The 20,125-nt window shown below is 47.1% G+C and overlaps 8 protein-coding genes across 8 annotated transcripts; 3 read left to right on the forward strand and 5 right to left on the reverse strand.

The window, feature by feature from the left end:
* Positions 1 to 1,101: 1,101 nt before the first annotated feature.
* On the forward strand, positions 1,102 to 7,899 carry BPH1 (Bph1p; the record flags this gene model as incomplete). The annotated part of the gene is made up of 1 exon (XM_024858342.1): positions 1,102 to 7,899. A coding segment is annotated over one exon (6,798 nt), but the record flags the coding sequence as incomplete, so codon positions are not given.
* An 829-nt stretch (positions 7,900 to 8,728) lies between these two features.
* On the forward strand, positions 8,729 to 10,123 carry C7M61_002987 (uncharacterized protein; the record flags this gene model as incomplete). Its single annotated transcript, XM_024858343.1, has 1 exon — positions 8,729 to 10,123. The coding sequence occupies one exon, from the start codon at positions 8,729 to 8,731 to the stop codon at positions 10,121 to 10,123; it is 1,395 nt and encodes a 464-aa protein (XP_024713253.1).
* Positions 10,124 to 10,525: 402 nt separating this feature from the next.
* Positions 10,526 to 11,245, forward strand: C7M61_002988 (uncharacterized protein; the record flags this gene model as incomplete). Its single annotated transcript, XM_024858344.1, has 1 exon — positions 10,526 to 11,245. One exon carries the CDS (start codon positions 10,526 to 10,528, stop codon positions 11,243 to 11,245), a length of 720 nt encoding a protein of 239 aa, XP_024713254.1.
* Positions 11,246 to 11,551: 306 nt separating this feature from the next.
* C7M61_002989 (uncharacterized protein) lies at positions 11,552 to 13,024 on the reverse strand (the record flags this gene model as incomplete). Its single annotated transcript, XM_024858345.1, has 1 exon — positions 11,552 to 13,024. One exon carries the CDS (start codon positions 13,022 to 13,024, stop codon positions 11,552 to 11,554), a length of 1,473 nt encoding a protein of 490 aa, XP_024713255.1.
* Positions 13,025 to 14,013: 989 nt separating this feature from the next.
* On the reverse strand, positions 14,014 to 15,336 carry C7M61_002990 (uncharacterized protein; the record flags this gene model as incomplete). The annotated part of the gene is made up of 1 exon (XM_024858346.1): positions 14,014 to 15,336. The coding sequence occupies one exon, from the start codon at positions 15,334 to 15,336 to the stop codon at positions 14,014 to 14,016; it is 1,323 nt and encodes a 440-aa protein (XP_024713256.1).
* A 1,711-nt stretch (positions 15,337 to 17,047) lies between these two features.
* RPS14B (40S ribosomal protein uS11) lies at positions 17,048 to 17,446 on the reverse strand (the record flags this gene model as incomplete). Its single annotated transcript, XM_024858347.1, has 1 exon — positions 17,048 to 17,446. The coding sequence occupies one exon, from the start codon at positions 17,444 to 17,446 to the stop codon at positions 17,048 to 17,050; it is 399 nt and encodes a 132-aa protein (XP_024713257.1).
* Positions 17,447 to 17,934: 488 nt separating this feature from the next.
* On the reverse strand, positions 17,935 to 18,327 carry RPS22A (40S ribosomal protein uS8; the record flags this gene model as incomplete). Its single annotated transcript, XM_024858348.1, has 1 exon — positions 17,935 to 18,327. One exon carries the CDS (start codon positions 18,325 to 18,327, stop codon positions 17,935 to 17,937), a length of 393 nt encoding a protein of 130 aa, XP_024713258.1.
* Positions 18,328 to 19,482: 1,155 nt separating this feature from the next.
* On the reverse strand, positions 19,483 to 19,956 carry C7M61_002993 (uncharacterized protein; the record flags this gene model as incomplete). Its single annotated transcript, XM_024858349.1, has 1 exon — positions 19,483 to 19,956. One exon carries the CDS (start codon positions 19,954 to 19,956, stop codon positions 19,483 to 19,485), a length of 474 nt encoding a protein of 157 aa, XP_024713259.1.
* Between the last annotated feature and the right edge of the window lie 169 nt (positions 19,957 to 20,125).

Raw genomic sequence — 20,125 nt, forward strand, 5'->3', positions numbered from 1 at the left:
TGGGGGAGATTGGGGGGATTTGGTGGTTGGCGAAATTGGGGGAGGTTTGGCGTGGTGTAGGAGGTTTGTGGTGCGTTTGCAGCCGAGTGAGGTGGAGCGAGGGGGGTTTAAATCGGTAGGCGCCAAATTTTTGTTTAAGAGTTGGAGTTTTGAGGAAGTTTGTGAGTTTTTGAGTTTTTGAGTTTTTGAGTTTGTGGAGTTGGGGGTTTTGGGGTTGTAGTGTTGGTGAGAGTGTGGGGGAGTCAGCAGAGGAGTCAATCAAGGTTTGGCGAAAAGCGGTGACTCAAGTATTTTGTGTCATCTACGAACATTTTTGAAGAGAACCTTATGGAAATGGAAGTTTTATCGAATTCAGCGGAGTCAATTGATTCTATCTTGGTGTGCTTCATGGTCTACTATGGCTGCGAAATGGGTGGTGATAATGAGTATCAGATCAGTGAAACGACGAGGTGTCTGTGATATCAATCGGTTTTTGAGAGATTTAATTTCTGTTAAAGTAAGTTGCATTTCATATAGCAAATCCATTGGGGCTCTTTCACTGATCTGTCAACGAATCACCCTGGTGTTACGCAATTATGGCTGCGAATTAGGAAGCCAGGGTCCCTCTCATTGGCCTGGTACACCTGATGCATTTAGCGTTTAAAAAGAATTTAGATCCCAGCTCTAGACTGAATTCTTGAAATCGATATATTTCTCCAAACGCAATGGGTCCAAATTAATAACTACTGGCATGCTCCTTCTCCCCTCTTTAAATGGCTGCGAAATACACCTACAAGACCAGATCTCAAACGACCAACCCCCAAAATCCATTAAATCCATAGCAAAGACCAATTTTCCCCATATAAAGCCGATTTTTGCATAATATCAAAAAAGTAGGCCATACCGGTATTCCTCGGCTCCTCGGCTCCGCCTCCTCCCATAGTCAGTCCCACCACAGCCCAACCACCACCCCAGCACCCACAATATTCACCAACCAAAAAAGAAGCAAACCTTTTTTCCCATAAGAAACCTATCATCAAATTCAACCCCCCAAAGATGGCCAATTCCAGAGAAATTCGTACCCCCACACGTGACCTATCAACCCCATGATACCCATGACAGGTGAGTCCTCCTCCTACCCCAGACTCCATTGAACGCTGGAAACACACCAAAACACCACTTTTCATGTCACAAAACACACAGGAGCCCGACTCCTCGCCCGACTTGGCAATTGTCGACCTCGTGACCAAATCCGTGCTTTCCAATTACACCATAGACGACGAGATCCTCAGAACTTGGCTGACGGAGCTTGCAGATGTCGCTGGAGATAGCAAGCTTTTGGCCGCTGCGATACAAAACAGCATCTTGGTGCTGTTGCCTTTGGAAAATGCCTTTTTCAACCACTCCCACGAGTCCGCCTGGTCCAAATGCTTATCTATGTTGAACGACCTCGATAACGAGGTGTACCTGGACTTCAAGCTGATTATCTACGAGCTTCTCCTCCAGGCGATACGCTCCAATACCGCTCGCTTGCAGATGCTAGAATACGATTTCATAGATGTTTTTGCCGACGACTACCTCGCCAATCTAGAGGACCTCCATCTGCCTCAAAAAGCGGCGCTTCTTTCGGCATTGATAGAGTTGAACTGCCCGGTCAAGACGCTCAAGAAGCTTCTAAGCCCGCTCCTCGAAGGATCGGCTAAAGTGCCTGCTTCGTCAAAACTCATCTTGCTTGAATATCTCACCTCGATTGTCAGAGAGTTTCCTTCCCATTTCACGGCTCTCACACTCAACAACTTCCGCAACAAAAACTTGCCTCTTCCGCTCAGCAAAGAGTTCAATTCCAAGTGCTTTACCGTGCAAGCGTGGCTTAAAGTTGACGATCCAGTTGAGAACCTCGAGGAAGACGGTTTCAGCGTCATTCCTCTTTTTCTGCTTGCAGACGCTTCAAGCGGTGCTTCAACGTCCATACGAGTCCAGCTTTTGAACTACACCCAGTTCATGGTGGAGGTGGTGAACAAATCAACCGGCTCGAGAATGCAGTATTCCTTCAACCAGCACCTTGACCGTCTGAGCCCGACGAACCAGGGCTTCACGCTCTTCACATTGACATACGACTACTTGAGGAATATCAATCTTTTCATCAATGGCCAGAAAAGCGAGTCGATTCCGTGCACTTCCATTGCAAAGGAGATTGGCTCCTGGAATAAACTCTACATTGGCAATCCGGAGTCCGAAGATTGCCTGAAAAGCAAAAGGGACGAGCTCCTTCTCAAAGACTTGATAATTCTAGATTCCGCCTTGAGCGAAGAGTGGATCCTTACTTCTTGCGCCTTGGGCGTCGGCTTCAATTGGGGCCTGAAAGACCTCACAGAGGAGACCATCCCAGACTTGTTCAACCACTTGAATCCGGTCGAACTCACGGATTTGGGTGCCCAGTTCAGCACCTTGGGCTTGAGCGGCGATGCACGCAGACAGCACTCAGGAAAGTCAAAGTCGGACGATCAGATAGAAGTTCTCGAAAAACCCGACATTGTTCATTGCCTCAACAAACTGAAGTTTAGCAGGTCTAGCATTCTTTTTGACAGCAATGAGTCCGGCTTTCTCGACCATGTTCGGAAAGCAAAGAGCAAAGAGTACATCGCTTTAGTTCCTGATTCGCTTAATGGCGGGTTGTACTGCCTCGGAGGAGCCAGTTTCCTTCTTACCTTGGTGGATACCATGTCTAACGATCCACAGCTTGAAAGGGCAGACAGAAAGCAGCTTACCTTCAAGTCGCTTGAATTGCTACTAGAGTGCTTGAGAAACAGCTGGAGAATCTACAAAGAATTTGAGAAAAACGACGGCTTTTGCATTTTGGTGCTTTTGCTTAAGCAGTACAAGGAGCGCTACAATGGTCGTCTAGAGTTTGACGGAAGTCTTCTCGAACTTTTCCAGTCGTTTGCAGGGTACGACGCAAATACCAAAAGAGGCTTCATCAAGAATGCTTTAGCCTTCAAGCTTCTTGTGCTAGATTTCCATCTTTACGACGGCACAGTCGACCAGGAGCTTCTCAAAACCTCCATTGTCGATATGGTGAGCTCTGTTGAGACCAGAGACCACAATCTCCGAATGCTTTCGAGGTTGAAGCTCCTCAAGCGTCTTGTCCACTTTATGGAATTCAAGCTTCTTAGTAAGAAGGCGTCAGACAAGGAAATCGAGGAGTTCAGTGATGTTCTTGGCTCCATTCTTCGGACTGATATCTCCCTCGACACTATCAGGTCCTTCTCTCACTTCATCATCTTTGCCATCTACAGAAGTGAAGAAAGTGGTTTGATTTCCCAAAAAATCGGCTACGCTGCTTTGGACTCCCTTACAAGTCAACTCTGTGACTCCACCGCTTCAGTCAGACAATTGAAGAAGTTTTCTCGTGCCCTCACCATTCATTGGCTTCTTTTGTTGTTGAACTTTCGTTCTGGAGGTGACGATGTGGAGGCCAAGCAGTTTGACAAAAAAATTGTATGTCGTGGACTTACTCTCCTTATTCGTCTTTTGAGAATTCTTGGTCCCCGTATCCTGAAAAAGTTCTTTCAGTTGAGCAGGGGCCTTGATGTCTTGACGCATTCTCTCAAGGTTTGGTGGAGCGATGACGAGATCATCAGCTTGCTCTTTTTAGCAGGTTTTGGGTTAGATACTCGTGTTGAGGAGCTTCCTATTTCGACTCTTCCCCAGATTCTTGAAGTCGATAAGGTAAAGAGCATCAAGACATTGGTGGCACCCGAATTCATTCTTCTATTGAACAACATGGTACTCAGTTCCATGTACGATTTGAGTGTCCGTCATGGCAGGGTACTCAGTGTTCCCAATTCCCCTCAAAGATCTCAACACAAAAAACTGCAAGAGGAGGAGAATTTTGCCATCACATTCAATGCTATCCACCTCATCAACCAGTATATTGATACGATAAAGGCCGGATTCAACGTATCACCTGCTTTGACCTCGTTTTTCACGAGCAGAGAATGGCTTGAGGGAATTTACGAATTACAGGGCCATCTCAAGCTTTCCGTTGATTGGTCTGAACCAACTTTCAAGAAGAGCTTCCGGAAGGCCTCGGAGAAGCTCAGTGCTGCTTTAAGTGACATTTTTATATCAAAGATGCACGACGTCAAGATACTTTTCAGAATCTTGGAGCCTCTCAATGAGAGCACCCTAAAGATGATATTGGATTCTACGTTCCCGAGAATATTCAGCCATGTGAACCATTTCTTCACTGATTCTAGTTCAATGGGAAACGAGGCTGATTTATTGGACGGAACATCGGATCTTCTCTTGTTTTACTTTGAGCATTTCATTGACGCAAACTACTACGTGAGCAATGAGGATATGGACACGTTCGTTAATGCTGCATTGAATGTTCTTGAGGCCAACAACCAATCCAAGCGCCGCCAGCATGGCCAACAGAAACTCAAATCGGTGACTGGCCGTGCTTTGGTGCTCAAATTATCCAAATTTCCATCAATAGGTACTGATCCCGAAAGCGAGACAGAGGGAGAGGAACAACTCAAACAGCATCTCGACGAGGTTGTGAAATTTTTGCTTTACAAGCAAATCGTTTTCCTTGACCCTGAGGTGTTGAACGAAACACTTTTGGCTCAGGTCTTTGAGGTTTTGATTGTTCAATTCTCGAAGCTCAAGATCGAGAAGCAGTTTGAGATAGCGGAGCATTTCATCAACTTTTTGAGGGCAGCTTACATGATGCGTGAAAGCACTTTCGATAGCGTTATTGAGCAGCTCACCAGCGCTTCAGACTACTCAAATTCAGACAATCTCATTCGAGACTTCCTCAACATTCTTGTCAGTCGCAATGATGAAGACATCATCAGACACCTTCACAGATATCCAGCGATCAAGCACATCTTCTCCAAGAATCTCCATTTTAGGTTGAGCAAGTTGAAGGATGTTGGCAAGATCAACGTTCTCGAGATGACTCGAGTCATGCTTAACAATGGTGGTCGTCTAGGCTACATGGACACCATCTACATCAAGAGCTTTGAAAAGGATTGCGAGAAGCTTAGAGTGAAGATTATCAACGAAGAGCTCACAAACCATAATCGTGAGTTGCAGGATATCGACGACAACAACAACTTCTTCTCCACATCCTTTGCAAACCTCAAGTCAGAGATCACGAGATTGTTTTACCAACATGATCTTGCTCCACCTAGTTACATGTTGGACTACATTGAAGGAACAGACAGAATGAGGAAGCTTTTGGTAATTGAGGACCATTTGGCAGAGAGTGATAAGCTCACCTACTCCATTGACATTCCTGTCAAGAAAATCAAGGCGGTTGAGATGGATATGAGTGATTTCCAGAGTTACGAGTATGCAATTTCCCAAGCAAATGTGGGCGAGTTGTCTCTTGTGGATAATCCAGAGGACGATTTCGAAGAGATTGAGATTCCATCTGAAGCTGGCGGCCCTGAAGGCACAGACTTTGAAGATAAGAATCGTCGTGTTTTGAGAAGTCTTTACATGGGCGATCAGATCCAGCATGTCTGGAATATCTCTCGGATTAACGGACTTGAGATTGTGGAAAGCTTGATGATCTTGGGAGTGACGCATCTATATCTCATTGAGAACTACTTCCACTGCTCTGATGGAAATGTCATTGACGCTTGTGATGCTCCTCTGGAGTTGAGGGATCCTTATCTTCACCTCATTAACAGCCAGTCAAATGGCACTAGTGGCAATACGAAAACCCACAGAACCAAGAGCTGGTCACTTGAAAAGTTGAGCTCCATCACGAAGAGAAAGTTCTTGTTGAGAGACATTGCACTTGAAATGTTTTTCAGTGATGGTGCCAGCATTTTGATCACCTGTCTTTCGAACAAACAGAGAAATGTCGTGAACAACAAGCTTCTGCCTTACGCTTCTGGGAAAGGTTTGGATAAAGATTTGGCGATGACGCTCGAAAACTCATCCCAAATGTCACACAGCAACTCTCAGTCCAATAACAGTTCTTTGACATCGAGACTCACTTCGGCCTTCACCAATAACTTCAATGCCAATTCGGGAATAGCCAGTGTGACAAAGAAGTGGCAGCAAGGAGAAATGTCCAACTTTTACTACCTCATGTTGATTAACACCATGGCTGGTCGAACTTTCAACGATTTGACGCAGTATCCTGTCTTCCCGTGGGTACTTGCGGACTATGAAAGCGAGGAGCTCGACTTATCCGACCCCAAGGTTTTTCGTGATCTTTCCAAACCCATGGGAGCCCAAAATGCCGCAAGAGCACTGCAATTTGCAGAACGATACGAGGCATTGAGCACATTGGACGACTCCTCCTCGCCTCCGTTCCATTATGGAACTCACTATTCCTCGGCCATGATTGTTTCTTCCTACATGATACGCTTGAAGCCTTATGTTCAATCATACCTCTTGCTTCAAGGAGGCAAGTTTGACCATGCCGATCGTCTTTTCTATTCCATTGAGAAGGCCTGGTCGTCAGCATCAAAGGACAACACCACAGATGTGAGGGAACTCACTCCGGAGTTTTTCTACCTTCCTGAATTTTTGGAGAACCAGAACAACTTTGAGTTTGGAGCGTTGCAGACAGGCAAGGTGATCCATGATGTGGAGCTTCCCAAGTGGAGCAAAGGAGATCCTAAAATCTTTGTTGCAAGAAACAGAGAAGCGTTGGAAAGTCCCCACGTTTCTGCAAACCTTCACAAATGGATTGACTTGGTCTTCGGCTATAAACAGACGGGTGAAGAAGCAGTTAAAGCTTTGAATGTGTTTCACCATCTGTCTTACGAGGGTGCAGTCAATTTGGATGATGTTGTTGACGATGTTGAGCGCCGAGCTGTTATCGGTATGATCAACAATTTTGGCCAAACCCCAATGCGCATATTCAACAAGCCTCATGCTGCAAGGGAGGTGTTGAACGGTCCAGATTTGTATCTTCAGATGCTTGACACGCAGAAACACCCTCCATCCAGAACTTTTGAATCGAAGCTCAACATGCCTATCGAGAAATTGGAGGTCAGCGCCAAAACAAAGAAGTGGATTGGCAGGCCTTCCTGTGTCTCGTCTGAGGACGATTTGTTGATAAGAAAGCCGCTGCTGCAAAGACTGTTGGTTGGAAGCGGCTCGCTCATCATCAACACTTCATCGTTCATGAATCTACACCTGAGCAATATCACCGCCATTGTTCAACTTGGCGACAAAACGTTTGTGACGGGTGCCCTGGATGGCGTAATCCAGGTCTGGAAATACTTTGCCAAACCACATCCTACCGTCCGTTTTCAGCACATTCTCAGAGGCCATGAGAGCGAAATCAAGGCGGTCAAATACAGCAAGACGTTTAAGATCGGAGTCAGTCTTGACAGCGACGAGAATGTCATTGTGTGGGATTTCTCCAGGTTCATGTTTGTGAGGAAACTCCGTGCTGGAAACTCCAAGAGAAGCATTGCTCCGCTACATGTTTCCGCCTCCAACGACACTGGCAACATTACGATCTTGAGCAGCACTCGCTACGCCAACACCATCGAGGTTTTCACTATCAACGGACAGAAAATCATCGAAAAGCAGTTGGCGCCCGGAAAAGTGAGTGCTGTGAATTTCGCCGGACTCAATGGAACCTTGGTCGGTTCACCCAACGATATTCGTCATGTCTACTGGAACCACGAGATCGTTGCCGTTGCTTACGAAACTCCCAGAAAAGTTCTTCAGTTTTACGAGCTCGAATGCAGCAGCAAAGGATGGCAATTGCTGATGCTCCAGAGCGTTGCTTTGGACAATCATGTCGGTGGATGTGTCACCTCGTTGGAGGTTTTCAAGCGTGCCGAAGCTGATAAGCAGGATAAGCTCTGCAGAGGCCTGCTTGCCGCTGTGCTTGGAGATTCTCAGGGAAAAGTTTACGTCATTGCGGAGAATTAAATGGAAATACGGCTTTTTTTTTATGCCAGCTTTTTTTAGAGAGTTGGAGGTGAATACGGCCGTGTGTGGGGCCAGGGTCCGCGGGCAATCTAACAATAGCCTGGTTGCTATACCACAGCAAATCTGCCAATGAAGCAGAACCATTGTCCCCTTTTTTTTGGGATCAATGACGGTGGCACTGGAACAGGTACAGGGAAGAAGCACGGTGGCTGTATTTTTCTTCGGTGGGCATGTTTCCGAAGGACATGTTTCCGAAACACCCGCAGAGCCTGCAAAATCCACGATCTAACCGAAGTGCTAGACCAACTCGCCAAAAGACAAAAAAACACTCCAGAAGCTTAATTCCCGTGTTGTATACGTTGGGACCCTTGGACCGAATAAAGCCCCAGAATGTCCCAAAACATCAACAGGGTTTTTACGGGGCGGTCCCCTCAAGCCACAAACAAAAATAACAAATGGCTAAGCAGTGGGCTTCGGTTCCCGTGAATTGCCTCCTAAGCCCTTGCTCATCGTGCCGGCAGAGTTCATTATCTGATCTACGGGATCACTTTGAAGAAAAATAAAAAAAAAAGTTGCTCCTTGCTGTCGGCTGCAAAATGGGCCTGCTTTCGGCCTAAAACGGCAACCCCCAGCGCGGTACAGTGTGGTGCCGCAGATCGGCACCTGGATGGCGCAGTGTTGTTGCGCGGCTTGCCTGCAGGTCAATCTCTTCAATTCAGGTACCAGCCAATCCTTTACTCTAAGCCTCATCGGGGTAAACCATCAAGAAAACAGTCCAAAAATATCTTTGTGCAACAACCACTTGGTTTTTTTTGCCTTCCCGAACATGATGGCCATTTCACACTGGCTTCCTCCCTTTTCCATGCAAACGTTGCTCATTTGCGTGCTTTGGTACCTGGTGCTGTCCTTCACTTCTCAGGTGACGAAGGTTATCATGGTGGAGTTGCCGTACCCGCTATTCCTTTCACAGTTCCAGTTCTTCCTCGGGGCGCTTCTATCGGTGCTGATGATCCAGATATCTCGAAAGTTCTCCCGTTTCCACCTCATCTTCCCCACAGGCACGGTGCCCCTGGACGGATCAAGTGCCGTGTTTGACAAACGCATATTCATCAAGGTGCTCCCATTGGGCGTGTTCCAGTTCACGGCAAAGTACTTTTCGCTCTGTGCCACGCTGTTGATCCCCGTGGCCACCGTGGCCAGCGTCAAGGCCCTCTCGCCTTTGCTCATTGTTGCTGGTTACCGCTGTTTCTACAAGGTCCACTTCCCCGTTCTCACATACCTCCTGTTGGTGCCGCTTCTTATCGGCGTCATCATGATCATCATGGCAGATGCTGGCTTCTCTGCTCTGGCGTCGTTTGGTCCAGTTTTGAACGAGGCTCACGTCAAAGGATTGCTCTTTTGCGTCTTTAGCACCGTGATCATGGCTACCCAGCAAATCTACGGCAAAGAACTCATTACCTGGGATACCGGCGTGATCGCCAATCCCGCATCCTTGGTCTTGAACACCGACAGATCCCGTGCGGTGACGCCGGAATTCGGCCCATACCCTTCACCAAAGCACGAAAGCACCTCCAACGACTTCCTCCTGCCCCTGTCCATCTTCAACAAAAGAAAAGATACCCTCAGACTCCCGTACTCTGTGTCAGACTTGTCGCTTGATGAGAAAAACGAGTGTCTCCAGAACAGAGCCCAACATTACGACATGGAGGTCCAGGAAGGAAACAGCGCTACTAATCCATTCTCAGCGCTTGCATCTGCTGTCAAGGGTGTCGGCAAGCCCGACAAGTTCACCGTCATCTTTTACATCTCCCTCATTGGCTTTTCCTTCTCCTTTAGCGGCTTTTGTGCCCGCGAGGCCGTCAGCTTATACAAGGACTTGTCGGAACCCATGCATTTCGAAGGAGCGCCCGATGAACACCACGACTTGGGCCGCATGTTCGTGTTGATACTCATGAGCAGCTTGTCGCATTTCTGCCAAACGGTATTGGCATTTGTATTACTAGGATCGGTGCCGGCATTATCCTACTCCATTGCATCGATGATGAAGCGTATTGTGATCATTGTTGTCAGTATAATCTTTGCCTCGAGGCTCCTGGCGGGCACGGAGAATCTCTGGTTTGGTGCCTTGACGGGCATTCAAATCCAAGGTCTTTTGTTAATTGGGCTTGGGCTCTACTTCTACGACCGCTGGGGCTCTCGAAGCCTCAAAGAAAACCGGGTCTAATCACGACCACAGCATAATAAAGATACCCAACGTACTACAAGGGCGAAATAATGTTTGGAAAGGCTAGAATGTTCAGCTGAAATGAGACAGAGCCACCTCCCCAGACACGAAGCCTGCTTCAGTAGCTCCTCTTAGCCTGCTAAACCCGCAAATCCCGTGACTACCCCCGGCATTGCTGCCGTGACTAGTATACTCTGGTATGTGTTGTAGAGAGTCACAATTCTGGGATTCGAAATTGCTTTCGGAACTGTAGCTCTACAATAATACACATACGTGGTACAATAGAGAAGAAAAAAAAAATCGGGTATCACTGCATCTCTATATATACTGGCAGTCGCGCGCGCCGGGTAACCCTGACATATAATCTGTAGATATCAGATCCAATTTAGATATACCAACCTGATGAAACTTTCTAGCATTTTCGGCGCTGCTTGTGTCGTTCAGGGTATAGTTGGACTCGGGTTTAAGGCCCAATTTGTCAATGTCCCGGAAGAAAAGCTCGAATTGGAAAATAAAAGAGTAGGCAAGACCTTGCCTATCCACAGAAACTACCCATCCAGAATCGACGCTCAGATTGTCGGATTGGGATCCAAATACGGCGAGTCTCACAAGTATCTCGTGAAAAAACTGTACGAATTTGACGTGGAAGATTTGGCCGTCGGAGAGTACGAGTTATTGGTGCATTCTCATGACTTCCATATCCGCAAGAACAGATACCGTGTTTCTGTTGGAGAGAACGAGATTTCGGTTCTAGACGATTTCTACGGCATTGAAGAGGTCAATGCTACATCTGCACGTGTTGTGAGTGCCGAAAGCCCGCTTCAAATTGAAGCTAGCAAAATCAAGGTGTACGATGAATCGCCGCAAAACAAGCTCGTGGAGATGTTGATGCAAAGTCCGTTTGGCTTCATCTTCAGAAACAGATTGTACACGATTATGTTTGTGGTTTGCATGGGTCTTATGATTCTCCCCACGGCCATTCTGTGGTTCTTCCCTGAATTGGCGGACCAGTTTGCTGATATGCAAAAGGAAGCGTACGAGAAGCGGGCCGAGAGGGCAGAGGCCGAGAAGCAGCAGGCTGCGGCGCCCGTGAAGCCCTCCAAGTCGAAGAGGCGGGCGTAGATGGGGAGTTTTGAGATTTGCAGATTGTCCATTTTGCATCTGCATTGACAAAGTACAGTTCCAACGGCATTCGGGCCAAAAAAATAGAGGATCACGTCGCAGGATTATTGATAAAAATTGGGATTTACCGTCATGACTCATCAGGCCCGGGGCCCTAATACTCACATCACAGTGCAGCTTAAATACTACCACTGCCTTCTCTTCCCACTGCCTAAGCTGCTATGCTACCTTCGCTTCCCACCGCTTTCGACTGCTACGCTGCTCTGGGTCGTAATTCGTAAAATATATACATTTATAAGCGAAACTCTATACCTTAACATTAATCTTGAAGCCGACAATATACCACCGGCTAACAATCCACAGAAGCGTACCCACAACGGAAAACACACCACAGAAAATAATGAAATTACGGTACTCTGTATCTGTACCATCACCAATAAGGGCTGCACCCACAGGAACACCAAACAAAATGCCAGTACTAGAAAAAGTGTACATGAGCCCATATCTCTGACCGAATTTGTCAACCTGAGAAATGGAACCCAAGCAGAGTGGCGTCAAGCCCAAAATCGAGGAACTGAAGAAACCACAGAAAACGGTAAAAGTGTAAAGGCCGGCCTTAGTGTGGCCTGCTGGAAGCCAGATGCAAAGAATTGAAATGACAAAGCCAATAAGCATGAGGATCATGACATTGAAGGTTCCCACCTTGTCGGCAAGATGGTTTGGGATATAACGGCCAAATGCGCCTGCAAGGTTGAAAAACGTCAAAAGGTACAAGGAGGCTGCCTCGGAAAGACCGTACGAAATGGCGTATGTAGCCAAGTAGGTGAGAATCGACATCAAGGCGATTTCTGTGCTGAAAACGCCAAACACAAGGTAGGAGAATTGCAAGTCTTTGAAGGCGGAAAGGTCGAAAAACGATTTGGTAGTTGTCAAAATTCTCTTGTGTCTGCCTCTGCCTAGGTGGTCCAGGTCGCCTTCAGAAAGAGCTCTTCTAAAGCGAGATTTCACCAAAACCACCGAGGTTATGGACCCGGCAAGGCAAATAAAACCACAAATACGGATACCCCAGCCAAAACCGACAGATGTGTACAAGCTGTTGAGAATAATAGGCCAGATAATGCCGCCAATGGAGCCTCCCAAAGTAGCCATACCCATGGCTTTCCCTCTGTTGAGCATAAACCAATGGGAAATGGACGAGACCAACGGAGTAATGGCAAGCGCCTGGGCGGTACCCATACAAATGGCAAGAGAGAAAATAAAAGCCACAATCAGCTTTGAAAAACTCACCGCCATGAAACCGCCAAAAAGCAAAACGGTGGCAGCAATAAGAAGCGGCGTGGCGCCTCGAGAATCGAACACGGGCCCGACAAAAGCACCCAAAAAGAAGGGCAAGCACATGTAGATGGAGAACACCCACGAGACTGAACTGACTTTTTCACCTGCCAACTGGTGGTTCAGCACGTACGCCTGGATGGCACCCACGGCGTTCAAAAAACCGAAATTGATCACCAACCCTATGAAGCTGCCGAAAACAACAAGCCACGCTTTCAAACCGCCATCGGGAAAAAGGTCGTTCGGTTGTGGCTTCAAGTTGGCAAACACATTTTCCTGCTCATCGATCTGGAGTGGAGTATCTGTGGGAGAAAACGACGTAACCGGTTCAATCGTTTCTTCCCTAGCCTGCAGGGTCTGGCCCAGAGCTTGTGCTTGGGTTCTGTCGACCGTGACAACGCTAACTGGAGCCTCTGGTTTAGAGAGGATTTGGAGTTCAGTGGACATTGGTGAGGAATAAAGATGCGGCTTCTCAGGGTTATATATGGTGGTACTGCGCAAATCGGAAAAACGGCCGCGAGAGATTCCGTTGGAATCGACGAATAGTGGAAGAGAGGTGGGAGGTTGTGTGTTTTAGGTATTTTGGTGTTTGTGGATAGACGGGATATGCATGGTCTAAACGGCCGTTGGTTTGACAGCCTGGGGTTTGCAGCCGTGCAGGCCACCGTGGGTGACGTAGATTGGATGTTAGGTATTTTGGCAGAAAGAAGTTGATTTTTCTACGGTGATTTTGATTTTCTTTTTGCTTTGACGATGTCTTTTCGGGGCTTTCGGATCTTCTGTCATCGACTTGTTAAGGTAGGCCAAGCATCGGACATGCCGTACAATGGGCGCCAGAAGATGACAGCGTTTGTCCGAGAAGGAGGCTGCCGAGGCCCGAGGGTGTTTTTGGCAGGATATTTGAATTTTGAGGTTTTCATTTTTGAGGTTTTGAGTGGTTTCTCGGGTTAGAGATTGGTGGCCCTGGAGACAGCGGTTTGAATGGTGCAAATCTAATTTCGGCAAGACACCAAAAAACACAAAATGCAAAATCAACCAAAAGGCCCCCCGCCATGTGAATGAAGTTCTTCCGAGCCTTCTTCCGAAACCTATCAAACGCCCTTGTCAATCCAAAGGCGTTCTGGTTTTGCAGCCACCGTTTTAGGCAATTCCGTCCGTGCAGTCTTTCCGTTGCACTACGCCTAGACATGCCTTATCGATATGTAAGGCTGCCGAGTTACAGAGGGGTCCACAGTGATCCATAAATTATCATACTGTTGATTCATGCAACGTTGCAATTGCAGCTATTCTTATCAATATTAATAAAAAAGAAACCAATTGCAAAAAATCGAAATCCCCAACTACTCTACAATGGAGCCCTTCGATGCACATCCTCCGGGTCAATTGCTCTACACCATGTGATTTGAAAAGGCGTTCTTTCGACCTCCGGGCACCGCCTAGTCGTTGTTATACACAATCTCCTTTTTCGCCTCGGCACTGTAGTTGGGTTTTTGTCCGTCAAACTTGGGGTTGTTCCAGCCGTTGACATGGTCAAAATCGGTTTTCGCCCAGGCTGCAAAAGGATACGTTGGAAGCGTTTTCACGGGCTGATCGGCATCAATTAGGCCCTTTTCAATCTGCCTCTCAATAAGCTCATCCAAATACGGCGAAATGTGGTCTCGGAAAAGCCCAAAGTTCTTGTACTTGACAATATCGCCAGGACCCTCATACAAAATCTTCCGGATAAGTGAAGGTACCATGGGTTCGTCCTTCATCTCGTCGAGCGAGTAGTAGACAGGGTGATTGGTGAAGATGATCGCCTGCGATTTTGGTAATCTTCTCAAAGTCTGTCTTTCCACCCGGACATTGAAGGAGCCTGGTTCGGTCAGTTTCATGCTTTCTTCCAAATCGGGCGCAAATTCGGGAAGCTGGTACACATTGCTCATTTTAAGCTTGTGGTCCCAGCTCATGTACCAGGACGCTCTTTCCACGGGGTCGTTGGGCGAAAGACGCTTAAACCATTTTTCCATCGAGTTCTTGAGCTTTTCTTTGTAGTACGGCACATCCTCGTGAATGGCGTCAAGATGCTTGCCTATTTTGGTTGAAATGTCAAAAGATCCGCCTGGGAACGGCACGGCTGCAGCTACAAGACGGTGCTGGTCCTCTTCCGGATAATACTTCACCACATAAAAGTCCTCTTTGGCCATTTTCAGAACATACACCAACGGGTGGTCCTTCAAAGGAAGCGTCATGTCCAAAATCTCGTGGGTGAGCTGGTTTTTCACCACACGGCCTTTGCTCTTCTTATCTATCAACACGGTGAAAAGCAATGGGTATCTGTCGAGCATGTGCTGGGTTACAGTCTCCATGAGCTCAATGCAAGCGTCCTCGGACTCGGGCAACCAGTCGATGTTCTGCTTTCCGTACTTCATGAAAACCCGTTTTTTCTCCTCGTTGTAGTGCCAGTAGTACTTGTCCATATCCAACCAGTGGTTGATGTCTAGCTTGAATATCGACATGGTCTGGTGATAAGGCCATCTGAACGGTCTCCAGGGTCTGTCGTCGTAATTTTCCACCTGTTCCGGAGTGATCATCAACGGAGTTGGTTTGGGAAGCTCCTTCTCCGAAGCATAGGAGCCCTTTCTGCTCAGAGCTGGTGTTCCTGGATTCGAAACACTGATGTATTTGCGGTAGTACTTTGTTGAATACAAGGCCAACTTGGTGCGGACCTCCTTGGAAGCCAAAAGCACCACCAAGGCCAAAAGAATAAATTGCCACATGCTGCTGGCCTGCCTGAGCCCAGGTGTGTGTGTTTCTTATAAACCGTTGCTGCTGATAATGGCTGCGAAAACCCTTATCTATAGTGAGCAGATGAAGGAAACTTTTACCCAAACGGGCATGTGGAGACCCAGCTGCGAGGGAAGCTTTGGAAGATGGAGAAATCGGTTCCGGTGGTGCCATTTTTAAAATACACTTGGTTTCGGTGCACTGGCACTTTTGACCAGCGGGTTTCTTTGCTGAATGCGGAAATGATATGAGAGTGAGATGGGATAGATAATACCGATGGGGTTGAAAGAATCGGAGATCGGATTTGCATTTTTTTATGGCTTGTTTTGGCTCCTTTTGGCTTGTTTTTCCAGAAACTGTGGTTTTGATCGCCTCTGCAGAATGGCGATCTGGTTCCCGATCACACATATCAATGACAGATGGAATCTCCACTTTAGCAGAAGGTATCACCTAGTTTGACCAGCCAATTAAATAATCTAAATTCATGAAAAAGGGGCACTTGTGGGGCACTTGGATGTTGCCGTTGCAACCCCATTGTCCTGGACTGACACACATATGTGGGGTCAGGAGTCCAGATTCCAGAAGAACGCAGCAACGAAGGAATGGAGATTCGTATTTGGGTGATGTGTGATTTTGGGCTTTGCGTTTTCTGGCCCCTTTGTTTTGATTATGTCAAGAGGTGACAAGGGTTGAAGTTTGGGAATTCCGGAGGGGAAGCATCAGGGTGAATATCTGATGGAGCAGTGCTTGGTAGTTGGGATCTAGGTACGATAGAGGGAGGTTGATTAACTGCAATGGTTTATTGAGTTGGAAGTTGGTTTAAGCAGCAAAGTGGTGGAATTGGCGTTTGTTGCTTCAGAGTATCAAGTAGCTACTACTCAGACTACGCAACAGGGTACCATGTTCCACAATACGAGTAAGCTCTACGCTCATTTGATAATTCTATTTCTTCTCAATTCACCTTTATTTCTCGATTTCTCTGCAAATTCCTAATCATCTTCGTTCACTGGCCATTTGGTGCTCTGATGGTGTGCCTGATTTGCCAATGCATGTGCCTGTCATCTTGAGGTCATGGAAACCACACAACCAATAACCTAGAGAGATTTACGATGAATTTGGTCAAAGCTCGTTTCTCGTATTTCATTCAATTCGTTATACCGGGCTTCAACTTTTAAAGTGTTGCATCTCCTGGGTACCTGTCTCTACGACAAAGATTAAAGGATACCCCAATTTCCAAATCTCTAGTAACCGATTCTGACGACGATCAGTATTCTCCTAACATTATTTCGTCCTTTGCTTGCCTTTCCTTTCGATTTCAATAAGACCGGATCTGAATTTTCAGTCCTCCCAGTAATGCTAACTCAATAGCCAGGGAGGCCATCCAGTAACCGACAACGCCAAAATCGAAATACCACTCCACTAGTGCATTCTAACAAAAACGAATCAAAAGGAGATCGTCTCCTTCGCCTTAGTCTCCCATTTGGCCAATTGAGCTATGTGGCTCCACTGACCCTCCTCATCTGAACCACCTCCCCATCTGAACCTCCAACCTACAATCCACTCCTTCTCTTCCTCCCTTCTCCCTCTACATCATTCTCTCTTTAAATGTACATTTATGACGAATAGGCTCGCCCCGCGGGACAGGCACTATCTACATTAACCTCCACAGAGCACCCGTAGCAAGCAGCAGCAGCAGCAGCACTCTTACAATCTTCTACCTCTTCTACCACCCTTTCTTCTGGTGGAGTCGGAAGGCACTGGAGTGACGTCCTCGATTCTGCCAATTCTCAAACCAGATCTGGCAAGAGCTCTCAAGGCAGACTGACCACCAGGACCTGGGGTCTTGGTCTTGGTACCACCGGTGGCTCTGATCTTCACGTGGACAGCGGTGATGCCAACCTCCTTACACTTGGCGGCGACGTCCTGGGCAGCCAACATGGCGGCGTATGGAGAGGACTCGTCTCTGTCGGCCTTGACCTTCATACCACCAGTGACTCTGGAGATGGTCTCCTTACCGGAGAGATCGGTGACGTGAACGAAGGTATCGTTGAACGAAGCGTAGATACGGGCAACACCGAAAACTTGGGAACGGTCGGCAGACATGTTGATGTTTCTGGTTAGTTGGAATTGAGATTTTTGGAATCTGATGGGTAGAATTTTTTGTTCTGCGCGTGCAGGTCGGCCTCGGTGCGCTGGTCACGTGTGGGTGCGATTTGTTAGGGCTCGAGCCCTGGACCTTGCCACCAGCGCACGTCAGACCTCTCCAATCCGGCCAAGGTGGCTCCTAATACTTTTCTCTAGACTATAAGAAGTTGAATACCGCATCTGGTTGACCCCACACCTCACAGTTCGTTCAGTAGTGACAACTCTGTGGGGCCCATAGTTAAGCCGCACCCGTACACCAGCTTACCCCAGGACGGCTACACCTCCATCAATTTCAACGAATATCCCATCAAATCAAATTCCAACGGCTTCATTGCAATCTACAAGCTTGTCTGATCACTTTGGTGGTAGTATCACCCCGCCAAACTCACCTACACTCTCTCCAGAGTAGCCTCTATTAATAAATGTACAAAATACCCCCGGCACGCTTAGTACACGAAACCCAAGATCTTACCGGAAACGTGCTTTCTTCTGGCCTCCTCGTGGTCCATGATACCAGCAGAGGTGGTCAAGATGACGTAACCGAACTGTCTGGCTGGCAACAAGTTGTCAGTCCATCTCTCAATGTCACCAATCTTGACGTTGAATCTTGGGGAGATGACACCACACTTGTTCAATCTACCGGTCAACTGGACAACGATCTTACCGGATCTGTGGTCGTCGATGTACTCGAACTCACCAATGTAACCGTGCTTCTGCATAACCTGCAAGAACTTGATGATAACCTTGGAGGAAGGTCTGATCAAGACCTGACGCTTACCGGTCTTCTCGGCGTTGTTGATAGCGTTCAAGGCGTCAGCCAAAACGGAGGTTCTAGTCATTATTAGGGTTTGTAGATGAAGGTGGAAAAACGAGTGAAAAATTTAGGTCGCGATTGGCACTCTGTGGTAGGTACTGCAGGTGGGCCCATTATGGTGGGAGGGAGGCCCTTTTAGCAGTCACAGCGCTTGCAGTACTGGGGCACCCAGCACACCCGTGCACCTCACACTGTTCAATGGTGGGGCTGTCTGCAGGCCCTCGTAACCTCCTTCTCACCAGAAAAAATCTTCAGTTTCTAATCTCTTCACCAACTAAAATGCCAGTATGTACAGATCCCACTACGTGAAACGATAGCAGATTTGTATTGATGAGGTCAGAAAAAAGCTCTGGTTATTTTAATTCATGACTAGAAGCGTTCCAGAAACACACGGATAGACTGTCCAGTCTCCACTATTGAAGATGACATCCAAAATCCCAAAGCAAGACCCAAGCAAACTACCATAAACCCGTATGGTTCAGTCCATCGAAAGCTATTCATTCTCCAACCATCTGCAACCGTCACACATCCTCCAATAAAGCGTATACTAACTTCCAGGCTAACAAGAGCTTCCAGATCAAGCAGAAATTGGGCAAGGCTTCTAAGCAGAACAGACCTTTGCCTCAGTGGCTCAGATTGAAGACCAACAACACCATCAGATACAACGCCAAGAGAAGACACTGGAGAAGATCTAAGTTGAACTTCTAAGCGTTCTGGTCAACTTTGTTAGGTATATCTAATACACTCATGCAATAGAACCGCAGCTGTAGTACATGGGCAACTGCCCTGAATGATTGAATATTAAGTTGGATGGATAGAAGAGGAGTAGGTCATTATCTATGGAGATCGTCGTTTTATACTCCACATTCGGATAGTGACTATTTGTAGAAGTATTCATGGACTATAAGTAGAAGTATTCATGAACTATATTAATTTGGAGATGCTTAGACCCTGAAAAGTGTATTAATTATCTTTGGAGACTACTCATACGGTTCATCATCACCAGTTACTTGTAAGCCTTAAAGTTCATTGTGCTCTCGGACATGGTGAAAAATTACCTGTCAAACCAAGCTTCGAGATATAACGCGTTCAATCAACTTCACGCTTGCAAAACCCTCTCTCTACATCCTAGCCTGCTGTTAAATATTATTCCAATCCGTATTTATAAGAATCCCGCTTCCTACACCTCCTCCTCGAACACAGTCTCGATCGGCTTCTCCATGAAAGAGGCGTGGGACAAAACACACACAGCCAGCGAACCAATCAACCACATCATCGTGGAGATGGGACTGGCCAAGAAACCCAAGGGAACAGCCACGCAGATCAAACCCAACTTCAACTGAGAGCTGTTGAAACGTCCAACGGGCAAAACCAAGTCCTCGCCGTTCAACTTCATGATACCAAAGACACCCACACCGACGAAAGCGATCACGAAAAGCAACAACAAATTCGTGATAAGGGCGTAGATGCTCAAGGCTGAAACGATCAAAATGTAGTTGGCCTGGAAGTAGCCCAAGTTGTAGCCGACACGAGACTGGATCTCACCAAAGTCAGCAGGCTTCGAGAGTCTTCTGAAATCAAAGAACTCCTGTGGAGGCTTGAGTTTGGAGACGGTTCCTTGAAGATAGGACACGTCGCTTCTGAGTCTCTCCATCGTGAATCTCTCAGAGAGATTGGAAAGCTGAGGTTAGTATACAAAGCAAAATGGGAAAGAGTTCGAATCAGATATCAACATACTGGAACGTAGGGAATCGTGAGGCCAGACATATTTAATGAGGAGGTCTATGTGTTTTTCTTTGAATGAGGCTATCGAGAACCGCGCC

The sequence above is a fragment of the Candidozyma pseudohaemuli genome (genome assembly GCF_003013735.1).
Source record: "Candidozyma pseudohaemuli strain B12108 chromosome Unknown scaffold00007, whole genome shotgun sequence".
NCBI classification, from domain to species: domain Eukaryota; kingdom Fungi; phylum Ascomycota; class Pichiomycetes; order Serinales; family Metschnikowiaceae; genus Candidozyma; species Candidozyma pseudohaemuli.